The sequence below is a fragment of the Opisthocomus hoazin genome, chromosome 23 (assembly GCF_030867145.1).
Source record: "Opisthocomus hoazin isolate bOpiHoa1 chromosome 23, bOpiHoa1.hap1, whole genome shotgun sequence".
In the NCBI taxonomy this organism is placed as follows: domain Eukaryota; kingdom Metazoa; phylum Chordata; class Aves; order Opisthocomiformes; family Opisthocomidae; genus Opisthocomus; species Opisthocomus hoazin.
Genome location: NC_134436.1, coordinates 6,419,336 through 6,445,596, shown reverse-complemented (window position 1 = coordinate 6,445,596; position 26,261 = coordinate 6,419,336). Strand labels below are relative to the sequence as shown.

Below are 26,261 nucleotides of genomic sequence, written 5' to 3'. Positions count from 1 at the left end.
CCGTGAGTGCTGGATCGGCCCTCAGCCCGTCGTGAGCAAACAGCAGAGTGGCCTGAGCTCGGAGGGAAGTCTGCTGGCAGAGCGTCGTAAAGAAATTCTGCAGTGCGTGTCTCCCTTCCGTTGCTGGAGTTAACCCAGCTAAATGTTGTTCTCCAGACTAAACGTTAGGCTACTAAACCTTTTATGAAGATCACACAGTAAGGAAAAAACATACTTGATGTGTGCTGTGTGTTTGTTGCTGCCTCACGACGGCGGTTTGGTGTGACGGGGAGGTGCTGGGAAGGCTTGGCTGGTAATGTGAGCCTTGGGTCTGAAATCACGGGGAAGGGCATACGGCTGCAGGTTCCTTGGCTGCCACAGCCTGTGTCCTCCCTTCGAGAACACAAAACCGAATATCTGAAAAGTACCTGATTGACCAGGTTTTATGAGTGACAGTGCACCAACTTGTCAAGGCAAGCTAAACAGCAGTGTGGAATCACATCCCACTGAGGACAGAGACCAACAGAAGAATGTTTTCCCTGTCTCTTTGCAGTTTTTTATAATAAAATAGGGTTTTCTGAGAAGGGACTGTATTGTTCTGTGAAATGTGGAAAACTTCCATCTCCTTTGTGGGAAGAAATGTATGCAAGGGTGAGTAAAAGCCTATCAGTCCCACATTCACAGAACACCATTGGACCATAAGCCTTCTCTTACAAATGCTTCAGCTAGTTTGGAGGGACAGGCATTTGTGCCTGTACTTTTCTCATGCAAAATCAAAGTAGGGAAGGTGTTAAACTAAGTGAAAATGTTGGTACTTGTAAGAGTCTGTATTTCATTACTGTTGAAATGTTTATTTCCAGGTGTATTCCCGAATGTCAGAAGTCCTAGGAATAACAGATGACAACCAAGTTCTGGAAACATTTATGACAAAAATGTGAGTTGGTGCTTGGGTTCCAGTCTTTACGTGTTTTGTTTTGTCTTTAATGTTTGCGTAAAATATGAATTTTGTTTTGTCATTAAGTTTGCTTTTTGCTAGGAAAGTGTCTTCTGTAAATTTTAAGTATTTGAAGTAAAGGATAACCATCACCCATATCTTATTTTCTGAAGGTACTGCAAGCCCCTAAATAAACACTTACAGCTAGGTATGTCCTCCACAGTGCCTGCATCACCTCTGGAAATGGCTTATCAGAGGATAGAGCTGAGATTTCATAGAGTCTTGTTCAGTGACAACCTGGCATAAGCAGTCCCCACCCTTCCCCACTCCTCATTCCTGGCACCCTCAGATGTCAGTGGAATTGCCTGTAAAGCTTCACGGCAATTTACAGTGGGGAACTGACCAAGTTAAGCTCATCTTTCTTTGATTTAGGGAGGCTCTCTTGGATTGCTGGTTTGGCAAGATCTGGCAAAACTTGCTCTCTCAAAAATACAGATTCCCAGAGGAGGATTTTAAGGCCTCATACTGAAGGAGACAAGGGACTTTATTGTCAGCTGTCTTCTCGTCTCCAGCATTTGGCAGATAAGCGTTGCAATACTTTCTCTTAAGAATAATGCTAGGAAATGACTCTGGAGAAGCTACCGTTTTCTCTTGCTTTCGCTGCAGCCACTTTCCTTGGGTGTCAGCAAAATTACCAGGATTTTGTCTTTTATTACTTATGTCCTTCATGAGATTTGATAGTTTCTCCTGACTCAGAAAGAGTTTCATCTAAAATCGTTTTTGCTCTTGAAGCAAAATGAAATGGTCCCTCTGAAAAATCGTGAACATCCACTAAAAAAATCTGGGAGTGCCCGGGAGACAATGAGTTCTCTGTGTGCCTGGATAAAGAGAAACAAGTACCTCACCTCTTTATGCTACGGTGAGGAAGATGCTGCATCCTGTCAATTACTTCATGTCTTCTAATTCTGACTTACAAGACCTTTAAATAACTTTCGGTAGACTTTGACCTACTAGAGAAACATCTCGACTGATGTTGCCAGGTTAGCCGTGACCTGTTCGGACAGTATTAAACATGGTTTGTCTCTTGCTACCATGACTACCAGCCTTGAGAAATAGTAGCAATTAAGACAAGGTCATTTTCTGATATGACTTAACTTTTCTGTGGAAAACAAGGCATAAATGCTTTGCTTCCTCGAAACCAGAAGCTGAGTGTTAATATCTTACCTTAGGATAACAGTAGTACCCATCAAACCTTGCTGTCAGTCTCGAGTATGGTTTGAAGACAGGTAAATGGAGGGTGATGAATGGAAAAATATTGATGGATGCTGACTGCATGGTTTCTGCATGGCACTAGGCTTCCCTTTGTTGTTTCAAATGACAGTGAAACTTGAATGACTGAGGGGGAAAAAAGAGGGGAAGAGGGCTGTTGTTTGGAGACGAGATGCATCAGTTTGCTTCTCTTTTTTCCACTTGTTGCTGCCGTTGAGATGAAATCTGTTGGCTTTGGCAGTTGAGGAAATACTAGTGTATCATTTAACAAGTTGTATGATAAGTACTACATGTGTTTAGATTGGAAAGGGCTCTATTTGCACAAGTACTGTAAATTAAGAAAAAACGTGTTTAGAGTCTTAATGTTACATGGAAGATTTTGAAAGAAAAGTAGGTATGTAAAAAGCAAAAATCAGTGTTGCTTTTTAGATTACACTATATTTTTATCTTCTCTTGTGGCTTACTGCATTTTCCTAAAAACATGAATTGTTCACTGATTAGATTGAAGATCAGTTTCATTTTACAGAATAGATGTTACAGCTTGAAATGGACAATTCAGTCAGTAGCTGTAAGAGTTAGCTGTGAAACTGCTGTATAAACACATTCATATTTGTCTATTAAAATAAATTAGCTTCTTGCCAGGATAGCATGCCAGTTGGAAAATGTGGGTGTGAAACTGTAACATACTGATACGTAATCCAAGAACTAGGGTCTGATGGGGCAATCCAGTCTGGCAGCATTTCTGGTGCTCCGTTACTGTGCATAATCTTAGCCCATTTGTAACAGCAGTGGGCAGGATACCTGACCGTGAGACCATTCACCTTTTTCTCTTGTGGCTGTAGTCTGTATTTTTAGCCGCACTGTTATTTTAGAAGGCCACTAGTCTGTTGTTCTGTCTTACCCTACAGACACCTTTTTTTCTTGAAGTAGGTGAAATATGTCATATCTTACTCCTTAACATTAGGTTAAAAGGAAATGCTAGGGAGTTTTTAGTGTGCACTCTCTTGTTAAAGTGGTGGTTTTCTCGTATAGTAACTGCACAACAGTGTTTGAGACTGTAGAGTTTCTGGCTTGTCGGTGCTGAGCATGATGTGAAATAGAGGAGTTATGCTTGAAAGAGTATTGTTGCCTGGCTAACGGCAACCAGTCTTTCAAATCAGAAAGTGCTGGAGAAAGTACCTTATCGTAATCTGCTATTAGCACTGTGGGATGATCCAAAGACAATGTCAGGTTATTTTCTTCCACCTTGCCATTAAAGAATCTGATGAAGGATGCATGCAGGAAGCACTTTATACGTGGTGTGAGGAGTAAACATTGCAATTGAATTTATAGTAGTCAAACAAGTTGTAGTCTACCAGGACATATTAATTGGTTTTTTTGTTCTGCTGTTAGAGATGTAAACTCTTCTTGTAATAACTTACTGGTTGACACGTGGAGTTTCTGGTTTCCTGAAGTCCGATGTGAGCTCAGTAACGTTTAGATGGATAGATTGCAATTTTTCTTTAATTTCTTTAGATTTTGAACACATTTTCTATTGAGCTGTCTTTTTCCAGATCTCTCTGTTTTCAGTAGTTCACTTTCCTGTATGTAGCTTTAGTCTGTTCCTTTGAATTCATTAGTGAATGAATTCATTGCAGCGGAGGGCTGGTGATCAAACTCAGTGAGTTCTTTCATTAACAGAAAACAATTTTAAATACTTGCATCATAGCTGCAGTAGCCACTGTTCAGTTTGTGGATTAAGGCCGTATGAAATTGACAAATCTCATAAGATTTCTGTACTTTGAAGAATATGTATGTAATAGGTGTCCTCTAGACCTTCTGACTGTAGTTTAAAGTACTACTGTCACATCAGATCCTAGACCTTTTATCACCTTTTCATTGGAAGTTAATGAATGTGCCCTTCAGTGAGTTCCTGTTAAGCCATTTCTCAGGGGATGGAATTTTATGTAGGCGGAATATCCATTAATGGCTGTGTTTTCATTGCGGTCTTGCCAGAAATGTTAGAGGTTAGTTCTTTTAGCATCCACTGTCTTTGCTTGCTTTGACCATCAGCTTGTACGGGTGCGTGTGTCAAAGGGGAAAGGCCAACAGAAAAAATACCTCATCTCAAAAGAAATTTTTCAAGTATGGAAGGCATCTTAATTCTTCTCAGCTGTGTTCAGCATCGCAGCAACAGTAGAATAGGTTCAAGGAGGGGTAAGCTGGGAGGAGTTACATGAGTGTGAAGACAAGTAAGAAGGAGCAGTGGGATTTTGAAGGAGCTACTGCGGTTGCAGTGGATGACGAGATTCTGGAGAAGGACTGTGATTTAAGGTCCCAGCCTGTCTCCTTAGACTTTCTTCTTAGCCTGTTGCCCTGAGGTACTGGTTGTCAAGGGCACAGGCTATTTCTGCGTCTCTATGGAGTCCCTTAACAAGTAACCTTGTTGCTCCTACCTCCCCCCAGACCAGCCCCATCACATGTTCTTATGCCTCTTGGCCTACTGGAAAGCAAATCAAGGTGAGGACTCTTAAAGCAAGGAATGTGGCGCTGTACCCAAGCCCAGCAGTAGTCCTCTCCTTCCCCTGGTCATCCCTTTGAGCAGTAGCGACCTACCTGCCTTGGTCCTTCCCTAGATAGGTAAGAGGCAAGGAAATGCTTGGACTGGAGCAGTTTTAGTTCCATCTGCTCCATGAGCCTGTCCTGGGCATTTGGCTGAAAAGTGTCTTCTCTTTATTTTGGCTGCAAGCACCTTTCCTTTTCTTCATTTATTCTTAGTGAGCCTTTTCTGGTTCCTTTCAATTATTATCAAATGCATGTGCAAGTGATTAGGTAGATTTACAAAATATTTGCACAAATACTTAGTATTTTTGGTCATGATAAAACAACTGAAACATGAATGAAAGATGGATTTCCAGACATTGCTGTTGGATGTTTTTTTTCTGCTCTTTTTTTTTTTTTTTTACCGCTGTAGGGATTTCATTATGGTGTATACACGTATACATACATGCAAATAGAGAGATTTTCTGTGTGGCAATGTTTAAGTAATACATAAGTATAAAAAGTCTGGATGGCTGAATATATTTCTGAACACTCATACTTGTGTGACTCCATGAATCGTAGCAAACTAAAACTTGGCACTTTTATTCATGGCAGAATGTGCATTTTTGTAACTCTTCACCTTTGTCCGGCTCTAATAAAAAGTATATATCCAATCACTGTCATTGAGCCACAGAGAGCTTTCATTGTAAATGGTGATAATCTACAAGAAATAATTAAAACATGACCGCACAGAGCTTTCTTGCCAATAAATTGCTAGCTTTGTTATTACTGAAACTTAAGTACCACGTAAGGAAGAGATTTTCGAAGTCTTTTTAGGGGATTTGGACACCCATTTTTCTTGCACTTTAATGGAAGTTGGATAGCAGACACCTTAAGCAACTTTGAGGGTTTTGTTTAAAATGTATGATTTTTTTTTTTATCTTTATGATTTTTATAATTCGTGTACATTTGTAATATCCATAACTTGAGACCAGGATTCTTCCCAAATTTACATGGTTCACGAACAAACAATCCCCCACACCCAAACTTGCTGATTTGCAGAAGCTGTCATCTCTGCTTGCAGAAGTTGTCATCTCTGCTGGCTGGTCACAGCTTGTCTTTTCCAACTGCTGCTTTGTCATGTTACCAGAACTCCTGTGCGTGTGAGGTACAGTAACCTATGCGCGTGCGGGTCGTGTAGCATTGCTGGGATTCCTCAGCTTTATTGTGATAACGTACCTGCCCACTACATTTCAGAGAAGGGGTTTAAGGCCTCCTGGAAAGAGAATGGATGAATTCTTTGGGCACTTACAGATGGACTTTAAGCAATATTTGAGCACCTTGGCATGGTGGTAAATGGAGAAGGTGCCCACCCATCTGTGCGACCAAATGGATTTTCTCTCTTTGTACAGTATATACTCACTCTTCAGCACTCCCTTGTCTGTGCTGACTACGCCTTGCTTTTGCTTGTCTGTCTTGTATCCCTCATTCTGTCTCCTGCTCTAAAATTTTCTTTCACTGAATGTGTTTCAGTTCTCTTGTCTAAGCTGGGCGTTCCACTCCTACGCTCCAGCAGTACCATTTCCTATCTACTACTGGCATAAGGATAGGTTGTCCTTTGCTATGCACCACACAGAACTTTTAAGAGCAGTGTGATACAGTCCATGTGTCTGAGGAGGTCTTGCTCCAAATTGTCAACTGAGGACACGACAGGAAATTGTGGACAGTAGAAGGGTGGGAGAAAGTCATTAAATGGGTTTAAGAGGCTGGAAATTGATATCTTTGCCTTGATTCTTTCCCTGCCCAAATATAAGGACTTGATACATTTAAAGAGTTTTGATTCGTCTGTGGACGATATGGTAACCCTTTTCCCAGAGAACTGTAAAATGGAGTATACAAACATTATTTACCTTCCCCTTTTAGATTTTAGGTTAAAAATTCAAAGCCTCTGAAAATAATACTTTTAAGCCACTGTGTTAAGGGAAGAGATGTTTGGTGTGCTGATGGAACTGTGTCAATAAGCTGTCATGGTGACAGACAAAGTCTCATAGCAAGCTGGAGGGTTTGGAGGTTGGAAAGCTGGGAAGCTTCTTTGGTGCAGCTTTTAGAAGCTAAGGTTTTGTCCTGGTTTTCTTACTGAAGGCAAAAGAAAATCAAATATTTGAAAGTGTACTGGATTCTTAATGCTGTTTCATCGAAATTTTTTAAAGTCTCATAGCTTTTCAGCATGGATCAGTGTTACTGTTGCTCTTTTGGTTTTGTGTGTGTGTATAGTTCACTATTTTTGTAGTGATATTGTTACCAAAAATGGAAATAATCTGCCATTTTTTATTTCCACTTTTTTTGTATTCGCCTTTGAAATGTGTTCAGTGCTCATCTACCATAGATGTTTTGGTGAATTTGGCATTGGTGTAGCTTTTTATGAAGCTCTTCTTTTCTGTGACTCATTTGAAACTTTGATGATTGGTTCCTTTGTTTTATTTAGTTCGTATTTTTAATCTATAAGCCACTTGGGAGAGAAAGAAGCAAGGACAATAGCACTTGGATTTAAGAGCTGTCTTGCCATGATGTCTCAGAGAGCTGTAAATTTTTCTCTTCTTTCATTCCTTGGATTCTCTTCCTTACATAGTGGTAAACTGCTTTTTGTATTATGAGATTCCTCTCTAGATGTTTACAAATTTTCTCAGATACTTCAGATGTTTTGTAGATGTTTCTTAAAATGCTATATTTCATGTGTCTCTGATCTTGCATGATACTGATAAGGCAGAAACAGAAATGGGAATTGCTACAGTTATAATTGAAATTTTTCAGCCTCTGTTCACTCACAAGTACTTTCTAGCTTTTATATTATTACTCCATCTTTCAGCATCCAAATACAACCATGAACTGAAAGAAAAGATGTATACAAAAGTACCCTGAATGTTGGATGAAGACCCTTCCTTAAGCAGTTTTAATTTTCTCTTCAAGCTGTCGCTGTGACTTCTTGTTTTTCTTTACGTGTCTTATATCTGCCTACTGAAGGACAAAGATTTCGCTCTTTTGCAAAATAGCCTTTTTATGATTTTGATGTCAAATCTGGGTAGTCCAAATTCATTTTTATTGCTTGATATGGTATATACTTGTTAAGGATTTAGTGCAACTATAAACATCTCCAGAACTCCCCATAGTAGGGATAAACTGTGAATTATGGACTTGCTAGGACGGGCTATTTCTTTAAGGCAGTCTGAACCTCTGTAGCTCTTCATAGAGATTTTATAAAGTAAATCACTGTTTGTTTGTAAATCTAAATTGAGGAATACTGCTTTGGTAATTGCATTGTTATTTGCCTTTTCCTGAGCAAATAGTACTAAACAGTTAGATGCTTTAAACTGCATTCTTGAGTTTATAACTTCCTGAAAAAGAGTTAGTTTGTGTGGTGGTGTACATTCCTTTACATGTGAATGTGAAAATGCAATAATCAATGCTGATTTTAAGGCATTTAAAATTTCTTCTTCGAGTTCTATATTCCCAAAATTGAAATCCTCTTATGTTGTGGTCTTTTGTCAATAGATCTGACAGCTTAATGTCAGAATCATTATGCATATTCTACAGACAAGGAAACTGGGGCACACAAGTCTGAAATTACTTACTCTTGATCACCTGGCAGTTTGAGATACACATTAGCAATTTGGTACTGCGGTCAGGGCTCCTGAACGTGAAGTCATCCTGCCTTTTCATTTGAATGGGCTGTGTTTCAGAAGGCTGAGATGGCCTGATTTTTATTTCTCCGGATGAATTCAGTACCAGAAACTCCGCTGTGAATCTCTTGCGCAGCATTATCACTCTGTCTGGAGAAAGGGGGACATTCAACTTTCTTTTGGGATTTTGAGGGGTTAAGGGTGATGGTGGATGTCCCACAGGAGTAGGGCACAGTACTTGCCTTGAAGAAAGGGAACTAGGAGGAAGCAACTTGTTACAAGCTTATCATCCCCATTTGGATTCTCAAAGGAGTACTAGGGAAGGTTACTAGTGGGCAGTGTATCATTAAGTGATAAATATATTCCGGCTACTTCTAGGGCATTAACTTTTTCTTGAATTCAGTGGTTGAAGTTTACAACAGAAACAGCAAATATCAGACACTGATACTTCAGTAACATTGTTGGTGCTGGCCTGCGTGACATTCCCCGAAGAACACAAGGAAATGCCAGACTACAAGATCAGTGATTCTCAACTTATTGTTGTAACCACTCCTCATTTGAGAAGAGTTGTTCCTCCATTTTCCTGGCGTTAATTTACCCCTTTCATACAATCATAAAGGTTAGAAAAGACCACTTAAGATCATCTAGTCCAATCGTCAACCCATCAGCACCATGCCTGCTAAACCATGTCCCAAAGTGCCACATCTACACGTTTTTTGAACACCTCCAGGGATGGCGACTCCACCGCTTCCCTGGGCAGCCTGTTCCAATGCCTGACCACTCTTTCAGTAAAGAAATTTTTCCTAGTATCTAGTCTAAACCTCACTTGGCACAACTTGAGGCCACTTCCTCTTGTCCTATCGCTAGTTATCTGGGAGAAGAGACCAACACCTGCCTCACTACAACCTCTCCTGCTGCTGCCTCTGCACCTCCTAATAAATCTCGTAGGTGAACACAATGGTTTCCATTCCAAGTCCCTTAGGTGTCTTTGCACTGGCCTGCACGCAGTACAGAAGAAGCTGTAAAGGGTCCTGGCTCTGTACTCCGTGTTTCATGTTTAACCTCTTGCAAGGTAGTAGAGCAAGTCGTGATCTCCTAGTGTTAGCTGCAGAATTTCACTGAAAAGCCTGACGATAAAAGTTTGCTGTCAAAAATGGGAAGTCGTTTTATGTGGTGTTCCCCAAGGATTGATAATAGGTCTCGTGTTATCCTGTACCGTAATTTATGCATTGGTTCACTAATCGGAGTATGCTTCCTGGATGCCTGTGTCTGAGAGGGGTTGCAATTAGGGAGATGGCAGTATCCCCTATGTATCTTCAGTTAAGTGTTTGGTGTAGAGAAGAGCTAAAATAAGGATTAGTACGAGAATTGCAAGGTAAGAGTTTTACTGGGAATTGGGTATATCAGTAGCTCTGTGAATTGGCCCTTAGTTTTTCTGTGGTCCTTTTCTGCTATGGATGTTTTCCTAGGGAATTCATAGCAATTTGTTTTTATCTTGTGAAGAATTGGGCAGATAAATACTACAGAAGGTAAGTGGCCAGTACTGTGTTGAGAAGTATCTGAAGCTTACCCCTACTTATATCTATCTTAATTTATTTCACTATGACAGGTGGTGGATTTTTTTTTAAATTAACATATTTGTTACAATATTACAAAAAACGTTTGAATCCCTTGCTCAGGAAAATGACACGCTGTGTTTTTATAGCATTTTCTGTCTCATAAATGGGAAATCTTAAGACATATCACAGGAATACGTTCATAGTATAATGCACTACTACTTTGAGCTTTTGCACTGCGCTTCTCAAAAAGAAAAAAGTGGCATAAAATTTCACTCTCTTGTTTTGTTTGTTCTAGTGTTACAAATCTTAAATACAGGGGAAGATGTGAGCCCGTGATTTCAAGAACTCTTCAGTTTCTAAATGACCTTTCCGTTGGATATCCTTTTTATTGTATATGGCATAACATATTATATGAAAATAATAAGGTAAAAATTAATACATGACTTTTGTTGTTTCTTATGCCACATTTTTAAACCAATTAGGATAGTAATATTTATTTATCTTGGCTTATCTTTTTCTGTGCATACTTTTTAAAAGGTGTGCTCATTTCTACCCACTTCTTATCAACAGAAGAGCAATCGTGTAACTAGTTGCTTATGGGCATCTATCACATTCCTAATCTTGAAATCAATAACACTGATGAGTTCAACAATATTGAGAACAGAATTGGTTCTACTTTGAGTATGAGTCAGCTAAGACATGAAGCATGAGTTAGGTTTTCAACACAAGCCTCTTCACATGTGTTACCGTTGCCTGATTCTAAGTTCCTCGATCTGTCAGTGTCGTCATTACTACTGATAAAACAGCCATGACCTTGCATGTGGATTTTTGTCTGGGTTCAAGTATTTTTGTGAAATTCTTACCCAAGTCATGCATGCTAACTTGGTATCCATTGCAAACCTTTTGTATCTTGTTCCAATATTCACTTAGTTATCATGAGTTGGAGAAGAATGTCTGCTCTTTAAATTTTCAGTCAATCGAGCAAGAAGATTTAGAAAAAAGTAGTAGCTTTTTTTGATGTGACACAGCATTTAAAGGTATACGATAGATAAGAAACCACTGGAGTTTATGAAAACATTCAGTATTGAAATCCTTCACTATTTTAAAATATGAACAACTTTTCAGTAATTTTGTGAAGGCAGATTCTTAGACAAGCAGAGCGAAAGGCACCTGGAATGTGACAGTTGGTATCATTTTACTTGTCCATAGAACTCGGATCATGTAAGAAGAATTTTAATATATTTCCTTGGGTTGAAAGATGAGTGTGGGTTTCCACATTCTGTAAGTGAATTTAGTTTAATGAAAATCATACAATGTGTACTTGTATATGTTTACTTGAAATACCATTAAGCAGCTAACATGGTATTTCAAATATGCATGTGTTTATGTTCTTGTGGCATCACAGAAATAGGACTGGAAAGGACTTGAAAGTGAAACATTACTAAGGAATTTGACAAGAACAGAAGGGGAGACATCTATTTCATTAAGAAGATTTATGAAGAGTCTAATGAGCTTTCTCCTCTTTTATGCCGTATACTTATTGCTTCAGTAGGGTTCAAAACACTTTCAAAATAACCAAGAAATTTAACATGGTGCACCTAACTTAAAGTGCTTCCTTGTTTGTTTATATGTGTATACTTGCTGAAATAATCAGCCTCATATTACTGCTGAAGCCAACAAGCATTTAGCATTTCATACTGTCTTCTGGAGGCTTTCAAAGGCATGTATCCACATGATGGCTCTCAAAAAGGAGGGTCAGTATAAACTATTGGTGCAAATAATGCTTTTCCAAGGCTGAAATGTCTGGATAGTTTTAGTTTTCAAATTACTCAAATTATATATCCAATAAATGAGTTTCTGCTCATGAAATAGATATAATAATATCAGGACTTAGAAAGGATAAAAAGAGTAGCTATTTAATGACCTAAGTTCTCCTGAAAAGTACAATTGTGATGAAATTGTGGTATTTTTCTTCACACAAACTTGCTAACTGTAGCAAGAGCAGTTTCAGTCGGGTTGTAAAGCAGCATTGCCTTCATGCATATACATTTTAAACATCAATGTGAAATGTTTAAAGACTGGTAAAAAGAGAGAGTAACTAAAAACATAAATACCAAAATTTTATTCAATTACTTTTGAATGGAAATACTTCAGACAAAAATTCTGCAAACAAGTAGCTTTTCCGCTTAGATGGGTGGGGTTGTACAAAGACGGCTTTAGTGCTGGTTCACTTCACCGTGATGTTGTATTAGTTAAGTTTAAAATTGTGTTCCCTGGCAAACCATAAAGATTTCAGAAGTATTAGACACCCACTTTTGTGCTGGAATTTAATATGCAACTTTTTATTGGAAAATAATCGTCCTTGTCTGGCAAAATCCACCATGCAATATTTCTGTTAGTAGGCATAATGCAATAAAGACAGGGAGGGCTATTTATCACTACAAATTTTGAGGATTTCAGGATTCTTTTTATTATTTTAATATATTTCTTTGGTATTAAATCAGAAAAATGATAAATTACACCTGTCGAGGCTGTTTTTCCTTTTTCCCAGAAAATGATGTACAACCCAATTTCACTGGTCATTTTGGCTTTTAAAGATATGTATTTTTTTTCCCTATAAAAAACTCTACCAATAGGTTTTTTTTAATAATAATACTGAAGTACTTTTTATTTCAAACATATGAAGTAGTTTATAACTACTTCCTGGCATTGCAAACTTTGGCCTTTTCACATTATATTAGGTTTTTTTTAAAAGGCATTAAGTACATATTGCTTTGAAAGAGTGTATTGTTAAGATGCTGGATCCAGTGGATCAATTTTCAGTATTTGATATAGATTAAATTGTGGCTAGCCTGAAAGGTTAAAATAATAATTTATTTCATTTCAGTACTTTCCTATACGTCAATCAGCTTCTACACAGTCTTAGAAATCGGTATTTTTCTTTTCTTATGTGTATATTAGCCTTTTTCTAAAGGGTAGTCTAGAATTAAAAGCAAACCGTAATTCCAGCAACTGTACTATATACCAGGAAAGAATAAGCGTAAGACAGTATTAAAAACAAAGACAACAAACGATTGGAGCTGGTGTCATGATTTACATTACTTTCACAATTATTCCAGGTTTGCATATTTCGAAATATATTAGCCCAATTTGATTTCAAAGCTCAGTTATTTGAATTATAAATCATTATGTCCCTCCTAGCTGATCAGTTGTGAAATATCCTTGAATTCATTTACATAATGGAATATGTTAGTCATTCCTTTATGTCTTTGAAGCCATAGTGCTCTGATGCATGTTTAGTTCTTTCTAGTAATTAACTTTTTCACTGTGTATTCTTGTATCAAAATAACTACAGTTTTATTTTGTACAATAACTTGGGGTAAAACATTTATAGTCTCTCGAAAATTGTGTATCTATGTCTTTTTTAGCCTTATAATGTTACGAAAGGCTCTCCCTTGTAACGGAGGGGGGGGAAACCCAACTATCTAGCTTTGCAATATGAAACCAGGTAATGCTATGTCGAATGTTAATAGATTGACAAAGGAGCATCATCTTAAAACTAGATTAGGAGATTTTCCAATAGCAGCTATAAAACCTATTCTTACACTTTTAACTGTTTAAAAAGAATCTAATCCATTTAAAATGAAAAGGGAAATTGTTTATTCCCATAAAAGTAATCGAACTCTTACTCTTCTATCAATTAAGTGCAGGAATGGCAGAGTGAAGCAAGCACTCAAAGAAAAAAAAAAAGAGGAACAATAATATTGTTATGGGTATTTGTAAAGTCTGCTGTGTTTGTACATGACTGTAGGCACTACTGTACAATCTACATTATGCAGTCATACTGATTATTTCTCAAAGAACTTCATCAATGACAGGAATCAACAGTGTTCAGCAAACTAATGAGTCCTGTTTTTATAATATTCATTGCAGACTGTACAAGCCCGTAAGTAATGTCATTCATCTGATGCCTTCAATGCTTGTGAATATTTCTGGGGTTTTAATTTTTCTGTGACATTCCTGAAAAAGTGTGTTAGTGTACTTGGATGTCACAAAGCCTTTTGTATCCCCGTTTTACAGATGCAGAACTGAGAACTGGAATTTAACAGACTTGCTGAGAGTCATACAGCAAGTTTATGTCAAAGAAGGAGTCAGAAAATCCAGGCCATGGCTGTGCCCATTCTCTTGCTCCTTGTTTGCAAACGTCCCTCTCTACAAAAGCTCACAAAGATGTCAGCTTGGCTCTTACTGGAATACACAGTGTTATCTCCCAACCCCAAATGTCTGAGTCATCTGAGACAGGGAATTCATGTGTCCCCGTGCTGTTGAAGTTGTTCATAATTCACACAGCTAGAAAAGGATTCAAGTTTTGAATTAACTGTCTGAACTTTAAGGGCTTCTAGAACATAGTTTTTTCAAACTCAACTTTTGATTTAATATGATTGCTCATGCTTTTTAAAAGAAACCTTAAGAAAAATACTACATTTCATCAGGTGCAACTGCCTAGTAAGTCATGCTAGAATGTGTGATCTGGAGAATATGTGGGGTCCAGGAGATCACGTTGCTTCTGTGTCGTTTAGTGTGCATCTCTCTGGGAGCCTTTGTGTACAAGCAGGTGCAAACAGACTCAGACTTGTCCTGCTGGACCAGGGCCCGGAGCTTCAGCTCTGGAGTCATGGAGCTTTGCTGGTGCAGTGCACAGCCCAGTCCAGCCCAGGAGACCTTCCTGGGGGGTCTGCGTTGAGAGCAGAGCGTGATGCCGGGCGTCGACGCTCAACCGCTGTAGTGACCTGCTGCCAGGACTGTCACTGGCTTGAATTCAGCCAGTTTGTGGAGTGGGAGATTCAGTCCATGCTTGGCGTAGTCAGTCAGATTGGGTTTGTATTTTATAAAGTTGAAGAAGCTGCGGATCCTGTGGAAGTGTCCATAGATACATCCGAAATTCCCAATTGTGCCACCATGTTATGGGCTTTGCTCTGGCTCTGAGACTTTGTAGGTTCTTAAGAAATTTCTGTTCAGTTGTTACACATCTGAAAAAGCTTTGGTTAAGTGTTTAGTGTAGCTTAGTATGTATGAGATGCATTTTTATCTGTTGTAACTGAAACAAATTAAATGTGATTTTTGATGGGTCTGAAAGATCATCTTTGTGATTTTGAGGCCGTTACTTCAGAGCTGCTTGAGGCTGCTGCCAGTCCCATTGCCAAGTTCCAGTCGTCTTCAACACAGGTAGTTGCAAAACTGCTTTTTTTTTTTTTACATACAGATAACATGGGTCTGTCTGGGGAAAAACCAGCGTCGTTTATTAGCAGAAACTCTCTGTTTAATTATAAAAGTCATTTAGTTAATTCATCTCTTTTGTGACTAGAATATATGCCACGAAAAGTAATTGCTTTAATTAATAATAGATTATGGTCCTTAATGTTCTAAAAAATATCTCCATGACATGTATTTCTAGATGAAATTCAGATTTTTTTTTAAAGTATTTTTGTTGTTGTGTCAGGTAGGATTTTTTTCATACTAAAAATTCCTGAAAGTTTGTACAGCCTAATAATGTAATCATAATGCTGTGAGGAGATTTTTCCTTAACACCTGCTACTTATAGTCTCCTGAAAAAGCTTGTGAAAATAGAGGCTGTGAAATTCATGCTTCAGAATCACACAGTAAGTTTCCTTACTGCCTGAAAAAAATCATTGCATGCAGTAAATGTTGTAGAACGCTTAACTTTGTATACACTTGTGTTTCAACAGAGTAAGCACTTCCCTTTCTTGGGCATCAGTGATAATTACAGCCTCGGTGACCTTAGGTGCCGGACGGTGTTCTACACTGCTCTCACTCGTCTTCTCATGGTAGATTTAGGTAAGGTCCTCCTCCATGTCCCTGAGACACCTTGCTGCCTTGTGTAATCCTGTGAACTTTTAAGGTTATTAAACCAATCAAACAGCAGTTTAATTGTACAGTAAATATGCTATAGTTGATATTTAAATCACTGCCTATCAACTTTTGAGATGTATGTTATTAAGCAGTAACACTGTATTTGTTTGTTGCCTTCTGTTGGAGAAATAAGCAAGATGAGTTATTTTTTGCACAGAAGCACTTTTTGTGTAAAGTATGAGGATTTACCACATCAAGTGCTTGAGTAAGTACTTTGAGGTTCCAGGTGACTTACAGGTTATGCCAGAACCTTCCAGGTTGTAGTAGAAGGGGTTTTTTATTTCACTTCTTCATCCAATATACAAGATTGTCCAAGTTGACAAGAGTTCTGCAGTTCAGCCAGAAATACTTAAATGTGTACTTTTGAGTCGTCCTTGGGAAATTAGGGAGCTTAGACGCGTGTAAAACCCAGTGCAGGCCTCAATAACTGGATGTGATAAAGGACTCTGTCACTTGGAATCCAGGCACTGCCCTTGGCCACCAGAGTAAAACACGGAACTCTGCATGATTAACTCTCTGTTGTCTAAGCGGGGAAGGCTGGGCTTGGCAAAATGAACACTGAAACAATTCGTGTGTTCGAGAAGCTGATGGTGAAGAATGCAGCACGTCTCAAATTGCCTCTGTTCTGATCCGAGGCCCCGTGCAGAGTTGTGGACTTATGTCTGCTGAGGACCAGCCTTACAGACTGCTTTCGTGAGGATGGATGCCTTAGGTGTTCCGAGGGGGGCCGCTGATGAGGGCCTTCAAAACATACGAAGGCAAGTCTTTTTTTTGTGTACTCATTTCCAGCCCTCATGCAAGGACTTAACTAGGAGATGTGTGCAAACGAGATTGGCACAGACGGTCATAAGCCGACAGTAGTTGTTGCTTCCCTTACTGTTAATGAGTGCCTGGATGTCTACTGCTGAACAGTGCTGAAAAAAGTCCACTTCGAGGCAAGACCGAACCGTACTTACTGGCTTTTTCTTAAAGAATGGGAGCTGTGAGCTGGACCTGTGTGTACTTGCAATTAAACTGCTTTCAGTACTGCCTCAGTGTTGTATAACATAGGCAATAGGTACGTTTTCTAGTATAAAATGGGTCACACATGCAGTTTCAGTAACTGGTTGGGGGGGTAGAATCTGGTAAAAACAAGATCACAGGTGTTAATTACATCTCAAAGTCGAGGTACTGTAAATGTATGTCAGACAAAATGCAGGCACGTGACTTGGGACTGGCTACAAGCTGGTAGAGGTTGTGGTGATTCTTCTGGATTAACAGCTCTACAAGATCTGAAACAACGAGGAATATCTGGAAAAAGCATGCATGAGTCTTTTGGCTGTTGTCCTTTGTGTTCCTACTGGAAGAAATTTGTTTGGGTTTGCACTGATAGAAAAGCACATCTAGAGACACAAACAAATAGAAGTTGCAGTTTATGATCCAAATTTAAAAGATAAGGTGTATACAAACTGGCCTTTCTAGGTGTTTGTACAAGCATTAAATGGCAGCATTCTTACCTTGTGAATCAAAAGATGTTTTCAAACTGTGCAAACTGGCGTTTTTAGACAAAAAAGCATTGCACCAGTAGTCTTCTCTGAGTTTTTTTCAAATTAAATGAAGAGCTTTATATAAAGTCCTATTATATGAATGATAACTTACATGGAAACAAAAGTAAATGAATTTTTATTGGTAGGGGTTGTTTTAAGTAATTTGTTAGATGTAGAAATATTTTTGGAGATTAGTTGAATACAGTAAATTCTGAATATTTACATTTTAAACAATGTGCTGTTGGAGTGACTGGCAAAATTTAATTGTAGGAAAGAACAGTAGTATATTAATTGGTATTTGCTTCAAAATGCACTTTGGTTTCTGTTGAATTACTTTAACTTTGTATGAATATAATTAGACTTTGAATTCCTTATGTACCTCAGGCTGTGGTTTTAATAATTTTTGGCGTTTAGAATTGCATCATTTTCTCAAAGATTTCGAATGTAAATTGAATATTTGTGTGAAGTGTTCAGTAACCAAAACTAATACAAGTACACCAGTAAAAGTTACATTTAAATAAAAGTTTCTACTAGGATTGATAAATTTTAATAACTTTTTCTGCTGTGCTACCAAAAGGAGTAGATCTAAGCTGTAGAAAATACCTTCAGGAGCCATTCAGCACGATCTGTCGGTGTCCTGTACTTACCGGTACACGCAGTCATGCTCAGTGCCAAACCTCCCCAGGTGAAGCAGGTTTAAAACACTGTTGCTCTGAGCCACGCACAGATCTACTGTAGCTTACAAGTGAGGCATCTCTTGTCTTCCAGAGGGCAGAATAAGGATGTGTATCCATAATTTGAATTATAGAAGAAGAACAATTTAACATGGTAGGTTTGTTCAGGATAGTTTCTTCATTTGCTTATTAACATTGTATTGTTCGTGGAATGTGAACCTGACTTGTACAGGAATGCAAAGGAAATGTATAGGTAGTAATTTGTGTTGCTTTTCTGGAAGTTACAATTCGATTAATAGGACAATACTACATAGGATTGTAATTGTATATCCTTTTTTGACTGCCTACATCAAAATTTAGAACAGAAATAGTGCAGAAGATTTCCCCTTACCCCATTACCAGAACTAGCTGGTTTGTCATTGAAGTGTTGGTCCCAATCAGCATTGGACATTCTGGTTGTTCATTGGTCTTCTCAACTTTTTAATGAGGTATCCTTGAAATTCTGCCTTCAGGAAGGGTTCATCTGGAATTTAGATGTGTACATAGTATCTTCATGGAGATTGTCCTCTAATGATACACGACACTCTAGATGAGAGTGAGTGTTACTTTTGCTGTGTTGTGGCAATTCAGGCTTCTCCTGAGAACTCTATAAATGTCAGTTGAACCCTAATCCTTCACAGAGCAGTGTCCAAATGACTTGTGTTAGTCTGTATGCGGGCATGGGACGGTACTAGCATGGGACTCTTTCTAAATGGTTGGTCTTTATTTATTAACTTTTTTTGCTCCGAGAAGAATCTGATAAGAAATTAAAAGGACAAAAGCATCAAGATATACAATGCATATAGAAATGGTCTAGGTCCTAGGAGGGTAAGAGGAAGCTGCTGCTGGTCAACCAAAGAGATTGGGAGCACAGAAACTAACACTGTATTGAAACTGCCTGGAGAGCTGGAGTTGGCAAAGGAAGGAGATGGAAATAAAAAGCTGGCTGAATAGTCTGGGGTTACTGTGAGTAATTGGAAGAGAACACAAGGATCCAGAAATGACAAGTAAAAAGACTGACTGCGGTTGAAAGGAGCAGAGAGAAGATACCAGAGGAGACAGGCGAAGATGTACAGGATTGGATTTTCCCAAAGTCCACCAGATCCTATTGCTGCCAGCAGTAGCTTTGAAATTTGGCACAAGTCATCGTGCTCTCTTGGGTTCTGCTGCAGGTGCAGGATGCAGGTCACGGATCTGGGCAGTCACTTTGCTAGTTTAAGGACGTTCTTGAGCATAGGTTGTGATCTGAAAGCTCCGTAACTGTGGCTGACCAGCGCAGTAGCAGTAAGTTACCGAAAGTATTTCCTATGCTTTTAAAATAAATCTGGAAAACTGGGCACGAAAGCCCTGTGTTAAAGGGAAGCAGTTCAGGTCACAAAGCGAAGTATTCAGAACTGAGGAAATGCTGTAATTGGGATTGCCTCTGCAACTTTTCTTTTTTCTCCATTGTAAATATTTATGTTGTTATGAGGCAATTTTAATTGCAGGATCACAATTATTTCTCTCAGAGGGTATTTGCCTCTTTCAGTTCAGAAGATGTGTCATCTGAGCTTAATGAGAAGCTACTGAGTATTTTGTTTCTTTTTTTTTTTCTGTGCTGTCATCTGGGTGTATGTATTAGTCCACGCTTTGTTTTCTGTTGTGACTTTTTTTTTCTTCCTGGCCTTTTTACTTCTTGGCCTTTTCTGTCATTCTTACTGCTGTACTGGGGTGAGCGATTGGGTCTTTGCAGCATCCCTAGAGATCAGAGACTGGAATTAGGCCCATTTTACAGATTGGTATATGAAGTGTGGAAACTAAACTGTAAAGCTCACACTGGCTTTGCACAAGCAATTTGACACACAAAAGACTCCTCCTAACTTCGGTTGCAGCTTAGTTTGCCAGACTTTGCCAATGAAGGGCGAAGCCCTATAGCAAAGAGCTCTTTAAAGAACATAAATTAAGTTCCTACTCTGAATTACTCTTGAGGGGAATCTGCATGTGAGAGGCAAGCTACCATCATTAAGGGCCTAAAGATAAGTAGTGTGAGTACCAATCCTCATGCAGATTGCCATTTCTAAGAAGTTGCTGTTGTTTATAGTTACTTGTTCAGCATTATGACAAAACTAAAACAATCCAGACTTCTAGGTTATCTTTCCAGCTGTCTAACCAAGACAATCTCTGTTTTCCCTACCCACAACATCTTGTTTCTTTTACTCTAAATTCATGCCTTCTGAAACAAATGAGGCAATAGTGTTACACAAATACCCCCAACACGGTCCAGATTTATTTTCACATATACTAAATAGGTAAGAGGTAGAAAAAATAGCGTACAATCATGTAAGACATATTTAAACATCATACTATAAAGTACACATGTGAAAGGATCTAATTTATTCTTGCAGTTTTAAATTTAACATTTTCTAACAGTTGAGTCTTGACTTTCTTATGTGAATATTCTTCCAGGGTGCTGAACAAATGCTGTCAGATTAACAGAGAAAACTGTAATATAAAAGGAGGAAGATGTGAAATGCAGAGACGTGCCAGTCTCAGATATGAGTTGTTTGTGATCAACAATTTGTTGTCTTTGTCTACAGTTCAGTAAAAATACATGAAACCTCAGGTTTTTGTTCCTGTAGGTCATATGAAAGTTCCCGTGATGTCAGTGAGGTTTTCCTGTAAGAGCCTAAGAGACTGACCCTTCCGAACAGCAATGTGAATATGATGCGATGCTTTGCTGGTTTGTTTTGCTTTCTTTTCCTGTAGGTGAAGACGAGGATGAGTTTGAGAATTTCATGCTCCCGCTCACAGTTTCGTTTGAAAGTGTGACTCAGATATTCAGCAGTAGTTTCGAACAAGAAGAAGCAAAGGTAGGTTCATTTCAATTATAGGGAAAGAAATTATTGATGGGAAAAACTAATCTAGCAACAAGCTTATCATCTCTTCTGTCTGTCTCTCTTGGCATGTATATACCCGTATACTTACATTGATACCTGTATACATATATATAATTAGGAATGTAGGCAGCATAGATACAAAGGCTATGAATGACTATCCTAAATAAACTTTGCACAAAGATTTTATAAAAGCCTTGGGATTTTGCAGTGCTTTCCAGATCAAGTGGCCCCATTTGATCCCCATGAGTAATAAAAGGGACAAATTTGTCTTCAGTGGTAGCTTATGTGTTTCATATGTAATAGTCCCCTTTGCCATGCAAGTATCCACTTTGTGTATATTAACATATTTATTTGGGGGTGTGAGGAGACATGTTGTAACCCACTTGATAAAACACTGCTGCTTTAAAGTATTTTTTCAAACAAGAATTTATTATATAAATCAGGACTTTATTAAATGGCTGGGCATATATGTATAAATAGGAACTGGTCTTGAAGTATTGCACCCTTAAACTGAACAAAGTGATTAGGATAACTGATAGCTAAATAAGGTTTTTATGTGCCTGTGGGAGCCATATTAGGATTGATTTGACAAGTCAGTTCAGCTGTGGCAACAGTCATAATATCTAACACAACATTATGTTTTATTAGTAAAATCCTTAAGTGTAGCAAGCTGTTTGTGTCAAAACAACAGTATATTTTAGGGAGGAAAAAGACTTGCTAGATAGAAGCTGCATCATCAGGAATGATAATATATTAGAGCACTATTGCATTAAAGAGATCCCCTTCTACTGTTGCTGCATAAATAGTTAACAATGTGCACTGGAGTGCTCGTTTCAGCTACACAGGGTAATTTTGAAGAAAACCGAACAGTAATTTTTAATTTGCCATTTTAAAATATGATGGCAACTGAAATACTACATCATCATATTTATCCGCTTCCTGTCGTAAGCAAATAAACAGATATGCTAGAAATATTTTGTAAATAATTTGTCTGCAGTACGTCTCTGATGTTACCAGGAGATGCACAGTTCACAATAATCACTTGAATTAAGCTAATTTTTTTTAAAATAGTACTTAAGGGTAATTCTAGATTCCTCATTTCTTGTTGCTTTATGTATTTCATTTTAATAACTTTTTGTTTATTAAATATATGCAGTTCATCTATCTTGGATTCATCCCTTATATTTTCAAGTTATAAATCCTAAAAATTAGAACAAAGAGGTCATTTGATAGCATTATCCTTTGTGTAGGAAACTGTATTTATCTCATGTGAGGATTCAGTTTATTAAAATAATTTTGCTGTTGTCCTGTCTGGCTTGCTTGAAACCATCTTAGTAGAGAAATTTTAATGGAGTGCCAGTGATATATTCCTAAACTAGCAAGTTCTTAACGACCCTGGAAAGTGACTGCTTGATTACACTTTAACGGTATTTGCAAATAAAATCACAAGTAATTAAGGGGAAATCTCCAGGCTTTTGAGCAAGTTTGATGCATGATAACTGCCTGATTCAGCTTCATCTAGAGTAATGCTGTGTAGACAAGAGCTACTGAGATCAATAGCAACATAATGATAGTGGCAGAATTAAGTGAGTAACCTGAGAACTGTGTCTTCAAAATGCATGCAGCTGCCACAAGCCAGGGCCACACAGTGCACTCCGTGCTTCCGTCCTAAATGTTCATCAAAAGACGCCCTGCAGGAAAATGGAGTTAGATGCTCTTTATTGCTGATCGTGTCTCTTGCCACATTTATCAGGGAAATTGGATTAGCAGTTGGCAGCTGCAGGTAGACAAGGTTCTGCAGTGATTAAATATGCAGCTTGGCTGCATTTGTTGTGACAGACCTTTAGTAAATTCTACTGTAAGCACCATCTGTCTAATTTGTATAAAGAAAACTTGGTGCTTTAAGCTACTGATAAAGAACTAAATCTGTTGCTTTATCATAAACAAAACTTTTGCTCTAAATTCTCTTAAACATAATTTATTAGGTTAAATCTATTTTTCTATCATGATGAATAAATAATACATGCAAAAGTGCTTTCAGGTACTTCATTTTGCAAGTACGGAAAACAAAAACAGTTCAGTTCTTCAATAAAATGCTTAGTATTCCAATCCACAGGGAGATGACACCGTTAAAATATCACTATGAAAATGGTCCAGGACTGCCAAATTCATTTAATTTGTGGTTTTTACTAGGACTTTCTAACTGGCTAGGGTTTTTTTAGGTTTTTTAATATTTCTGAAATACACCAGTGAAAAACAGTCACAACAAGGGAGCTCTTTCTTTTTAAAATACATTTGTAATCATTAAATCTGCATACAAAACATATGTTTAGGTTTCTTTTCCAGGGAGATCAAATATAATTGAAGATGGCTTAGGTAATTATGTGCTTTGCTTTCCTTTTTTCTTTTTTTTTTGGCTACTTATTTTTCACTTTTGTATTAATAGGAAAAATGTCCAGTATTATAACAGTGGCTGATTTTCTCCCAAGAATTTCAAGGTTTCTCTTTACAATCCGGTTAAGTAATCTGTCGACTGGGTAGCCAGGATCTCAGTAGTACTTTGTTTTTGTAGTTGTGACATCATCAGGTTTGCTAGAAACGCATGAAAAAAAGGATCTGAGGAAAAAGCAGTTAAATAGCAACATGCTATCTTTAGCTGGTTTGTAGAAACTCCATGCTGTTAAATTATTTAAAATCCTTGATTTTCAGCTTGCACACATTAAAAGTTTTCACACTAAGTGCCAAATGTTGCAAACAGCACTTTAACAGAATGATTTTGCTTTGATCCCTGTAGCAGTTCCTGAATAATTTATCACAGGTTATTGCCTTAATTCTGGAGAGGGATAGAGCAATAAAGGCAGATGAAAACACTCCAGTTGAAACACCTTGGGGCCTGCTCATTCCTCTGACACGGCTCTTTTGTTGGAACTATTTAGAGGTTATTAAGACGTGTCTCCAGAATTAAGAGTATGCTGTAAGGATGAAGACAGCCATCTTAATTCTAAAGACAAAGCACAATGACCCTTCACCTTTTTTTTCCTTTGTTGTTATTATATAGTAGAATTATGAGGGTAATATTATAGCTGCACCCAGTAGTGCCACTATAGTTAAGGGTCTGTCAGACTTTCCATTACAAGCCCCATTTTGGGGGTGGGTGGCGTGAGTAGTCTCGTCTGTTTTAAACTGCGTTAGTCAGACACTTGGCACATCTTGGCAGGTCATAGGGTTTTTTTCTCTGAATGTTTAAATCTTCAGCTCCTTTGCTTTGAAAAATCCATTGAAAAAATCTTCTCTGGGACTTTGAAAAATAATACTTGAATTTATTTTAAAAATTGCTTTGTTTTAATTAATTTTAAGTAAACCTATCACTGACACTTAGGGAAGAGTATTTGGAAACCAAAATTTGAACAAAATTATTTCATTAGCAAGAAAAGCAATGTATAAACCCATATAGTACTGACAAGCTCCTCTTGCTATGTTTCTTGTATTTACTGTGCTTCAATTGTCATCTTACTGGTTTTGCCAGTTGCCGGTGGTGGTGGTAACTGTCGCTTTGCCCCAGAAATGGCTGGTGTTCAGTTGTGACTGAAGCGGTGGCTTCATGTTTTCTTCAGATTTACTCTGTGAAGTTTGCAAGGCACTTGGAATCCCACAAGATGTCAGACAAAAAGTGGATGTATAAGCATATGATGTTGTTTGTCATTAACAACTTCTTTGCACATAGGTGCTATCTGAAAACTCATCATGGACTAAAACTAGACAGTCCTGGGATTTGAGGGGTTGGGGCAGGGTCTTGCTACATGTGACTTAAGCAAGCATGGAATCTAGGGTGCTTTTTGCTCCTATTTGACTTTACAGGTATTTTTACCAGTGATTTAAATGGATCAGTATTGTTTTGGGATTCTGTAGGCTATTATTTGCCAACTGTAGGCAGTGTTATTTTATAAGTTTGAGTTCTGATAGGTAATAGCTAAACCACTGAGTTTACTGGGATTTTACAGGACAAGACTATTATGGTGCCTTGTAGATTGAAGTCGTTTATTAAGACTAGTGTGGTTAATTGTATGGGCTTTTTAATAAGAATACCTGAATTTAGAGAATAGAAAACCAAGAAATGCAGTTTATATAGTAGTTGTTCTCCTTTCTGTAGAATTCAAGGTCCGGCGCTATCTGAACTCGCCTGGTGTTTGTGTAGGTTCCCAGAAAATCTGGGACCATAGTTTAAAGAAAGTTGCACATCTACTCTTATTGATAGGTTTTTAAAGTCTCACAACCAAAATGTTTCTTAAATATATTTGCAAAAGAGTGTTTTCTAATGATCAGTTGTTTTTATAAAGACAGAATAAGCCTGTTGGAGGAACATGGGTTTGGCTGGTTGTCTTTTTCTAAGCTGTGTTCTAGAGACCACAGTAAGATGGTGAGCTCTTTCTCTCCGAGCGCATCCTCAAACAAAGGCAAGTTCATGTCTTGCTGGGGGCTACAGCTCCCCTTCTTCCCTGCTCCAGCCTTTCCTTTGTGCAGTCTTGCTTATCTCCTTTTTTGTGGCTAGAATAGGTAAAGGAGCCAAAGTGAATCTGGAAGATTTCCACTTCCTTATATGTGTTGTTGCATCTCTGTATCTCTTCCGAAAGAAGTATGAAATGTTGCTGCCCAGTTCTTTGAATTCTTTATGTTTCGGCTGCCACATCTGCTAAGCAGTTATTTTCTGTGTGGACAAAACAGCACACAAAGTATGAAAATACAGATGAATATGAAGATAAATATGAATATAAATATAAAGATAAAGTTACAGTTTTACATTGCATCATCTCAGTATTGAACACTTCCTCTCTAGTGATTTCAGAGTCCTATTAAAGTTAATGAGAGTTGAGACCTCTCAGCGTCTTGCAAGTTCAGGCCATTTCAGTGCACAACAGAAAGGACATGCAGATATTAAAACACTCACCAGTGTTTTGTAGAGAACTCAATTTATCCTTGGATAAATCTGTGTGCATGCCATCCAAGTTGGATGGACTAATGGGTCTGTATATGAAAAGTGGAAATTCGCCCTTGTGTGAGATTATATTTAGCAATTTAACAAGGCATCAGCCATAACTTGCTCTTTATGTGATCAATTAAAATTAATATGTGAATCTTATATTTTGTATTTCACAATATTATAAACATTACAATGTTAGAACCAAGCGGTACATTATTGAAAACTCTGGTTTTAAAGAGCGAGCTCCTTTTTTTTTTTTGGTCACGCTTCTATGATTTTTTTTTTTTTTTTTTACCAGA

At 38.0% G+C, this 26,261-nt stretch overlaps 1 protein-coding gene across 3 annotated transcripts in view; it reads left to right on the top strand.

Moving 5' to 3' along the window:
- RANBP17 (RAN binding protein 17) overlaps positions 1-26,261 on the top strand; it is a 161,164-nt gene that overhangs the window by 81,203 nt on the left and 53,700 nt on the right. For all 3 annotated transcript variants that reach the window (XM_075441995.1, XM_075441994.1, XM_075441996.1), the window contains 5 exons: positions 840-913; positions 10,234-10,314; positions 15,535-15,598; positions 15,686-15,794; positions 20,854-20,957. In XM_075441995.1, coding sequence (XP_075298110.1) covers positions 840-913; positions 10,234-10,314; positions 15,535-15,598; positions 15,686-15,794; positions 20,854-20,957 — 432 coding nt within the window. The remainder of the gene's footprint in view (positions 1-839; positions 914-10,233; positions 10,315-15,534; positions 15,599-15,685; positions 15,795-20,853; positions 20,958-26,261) is intronic.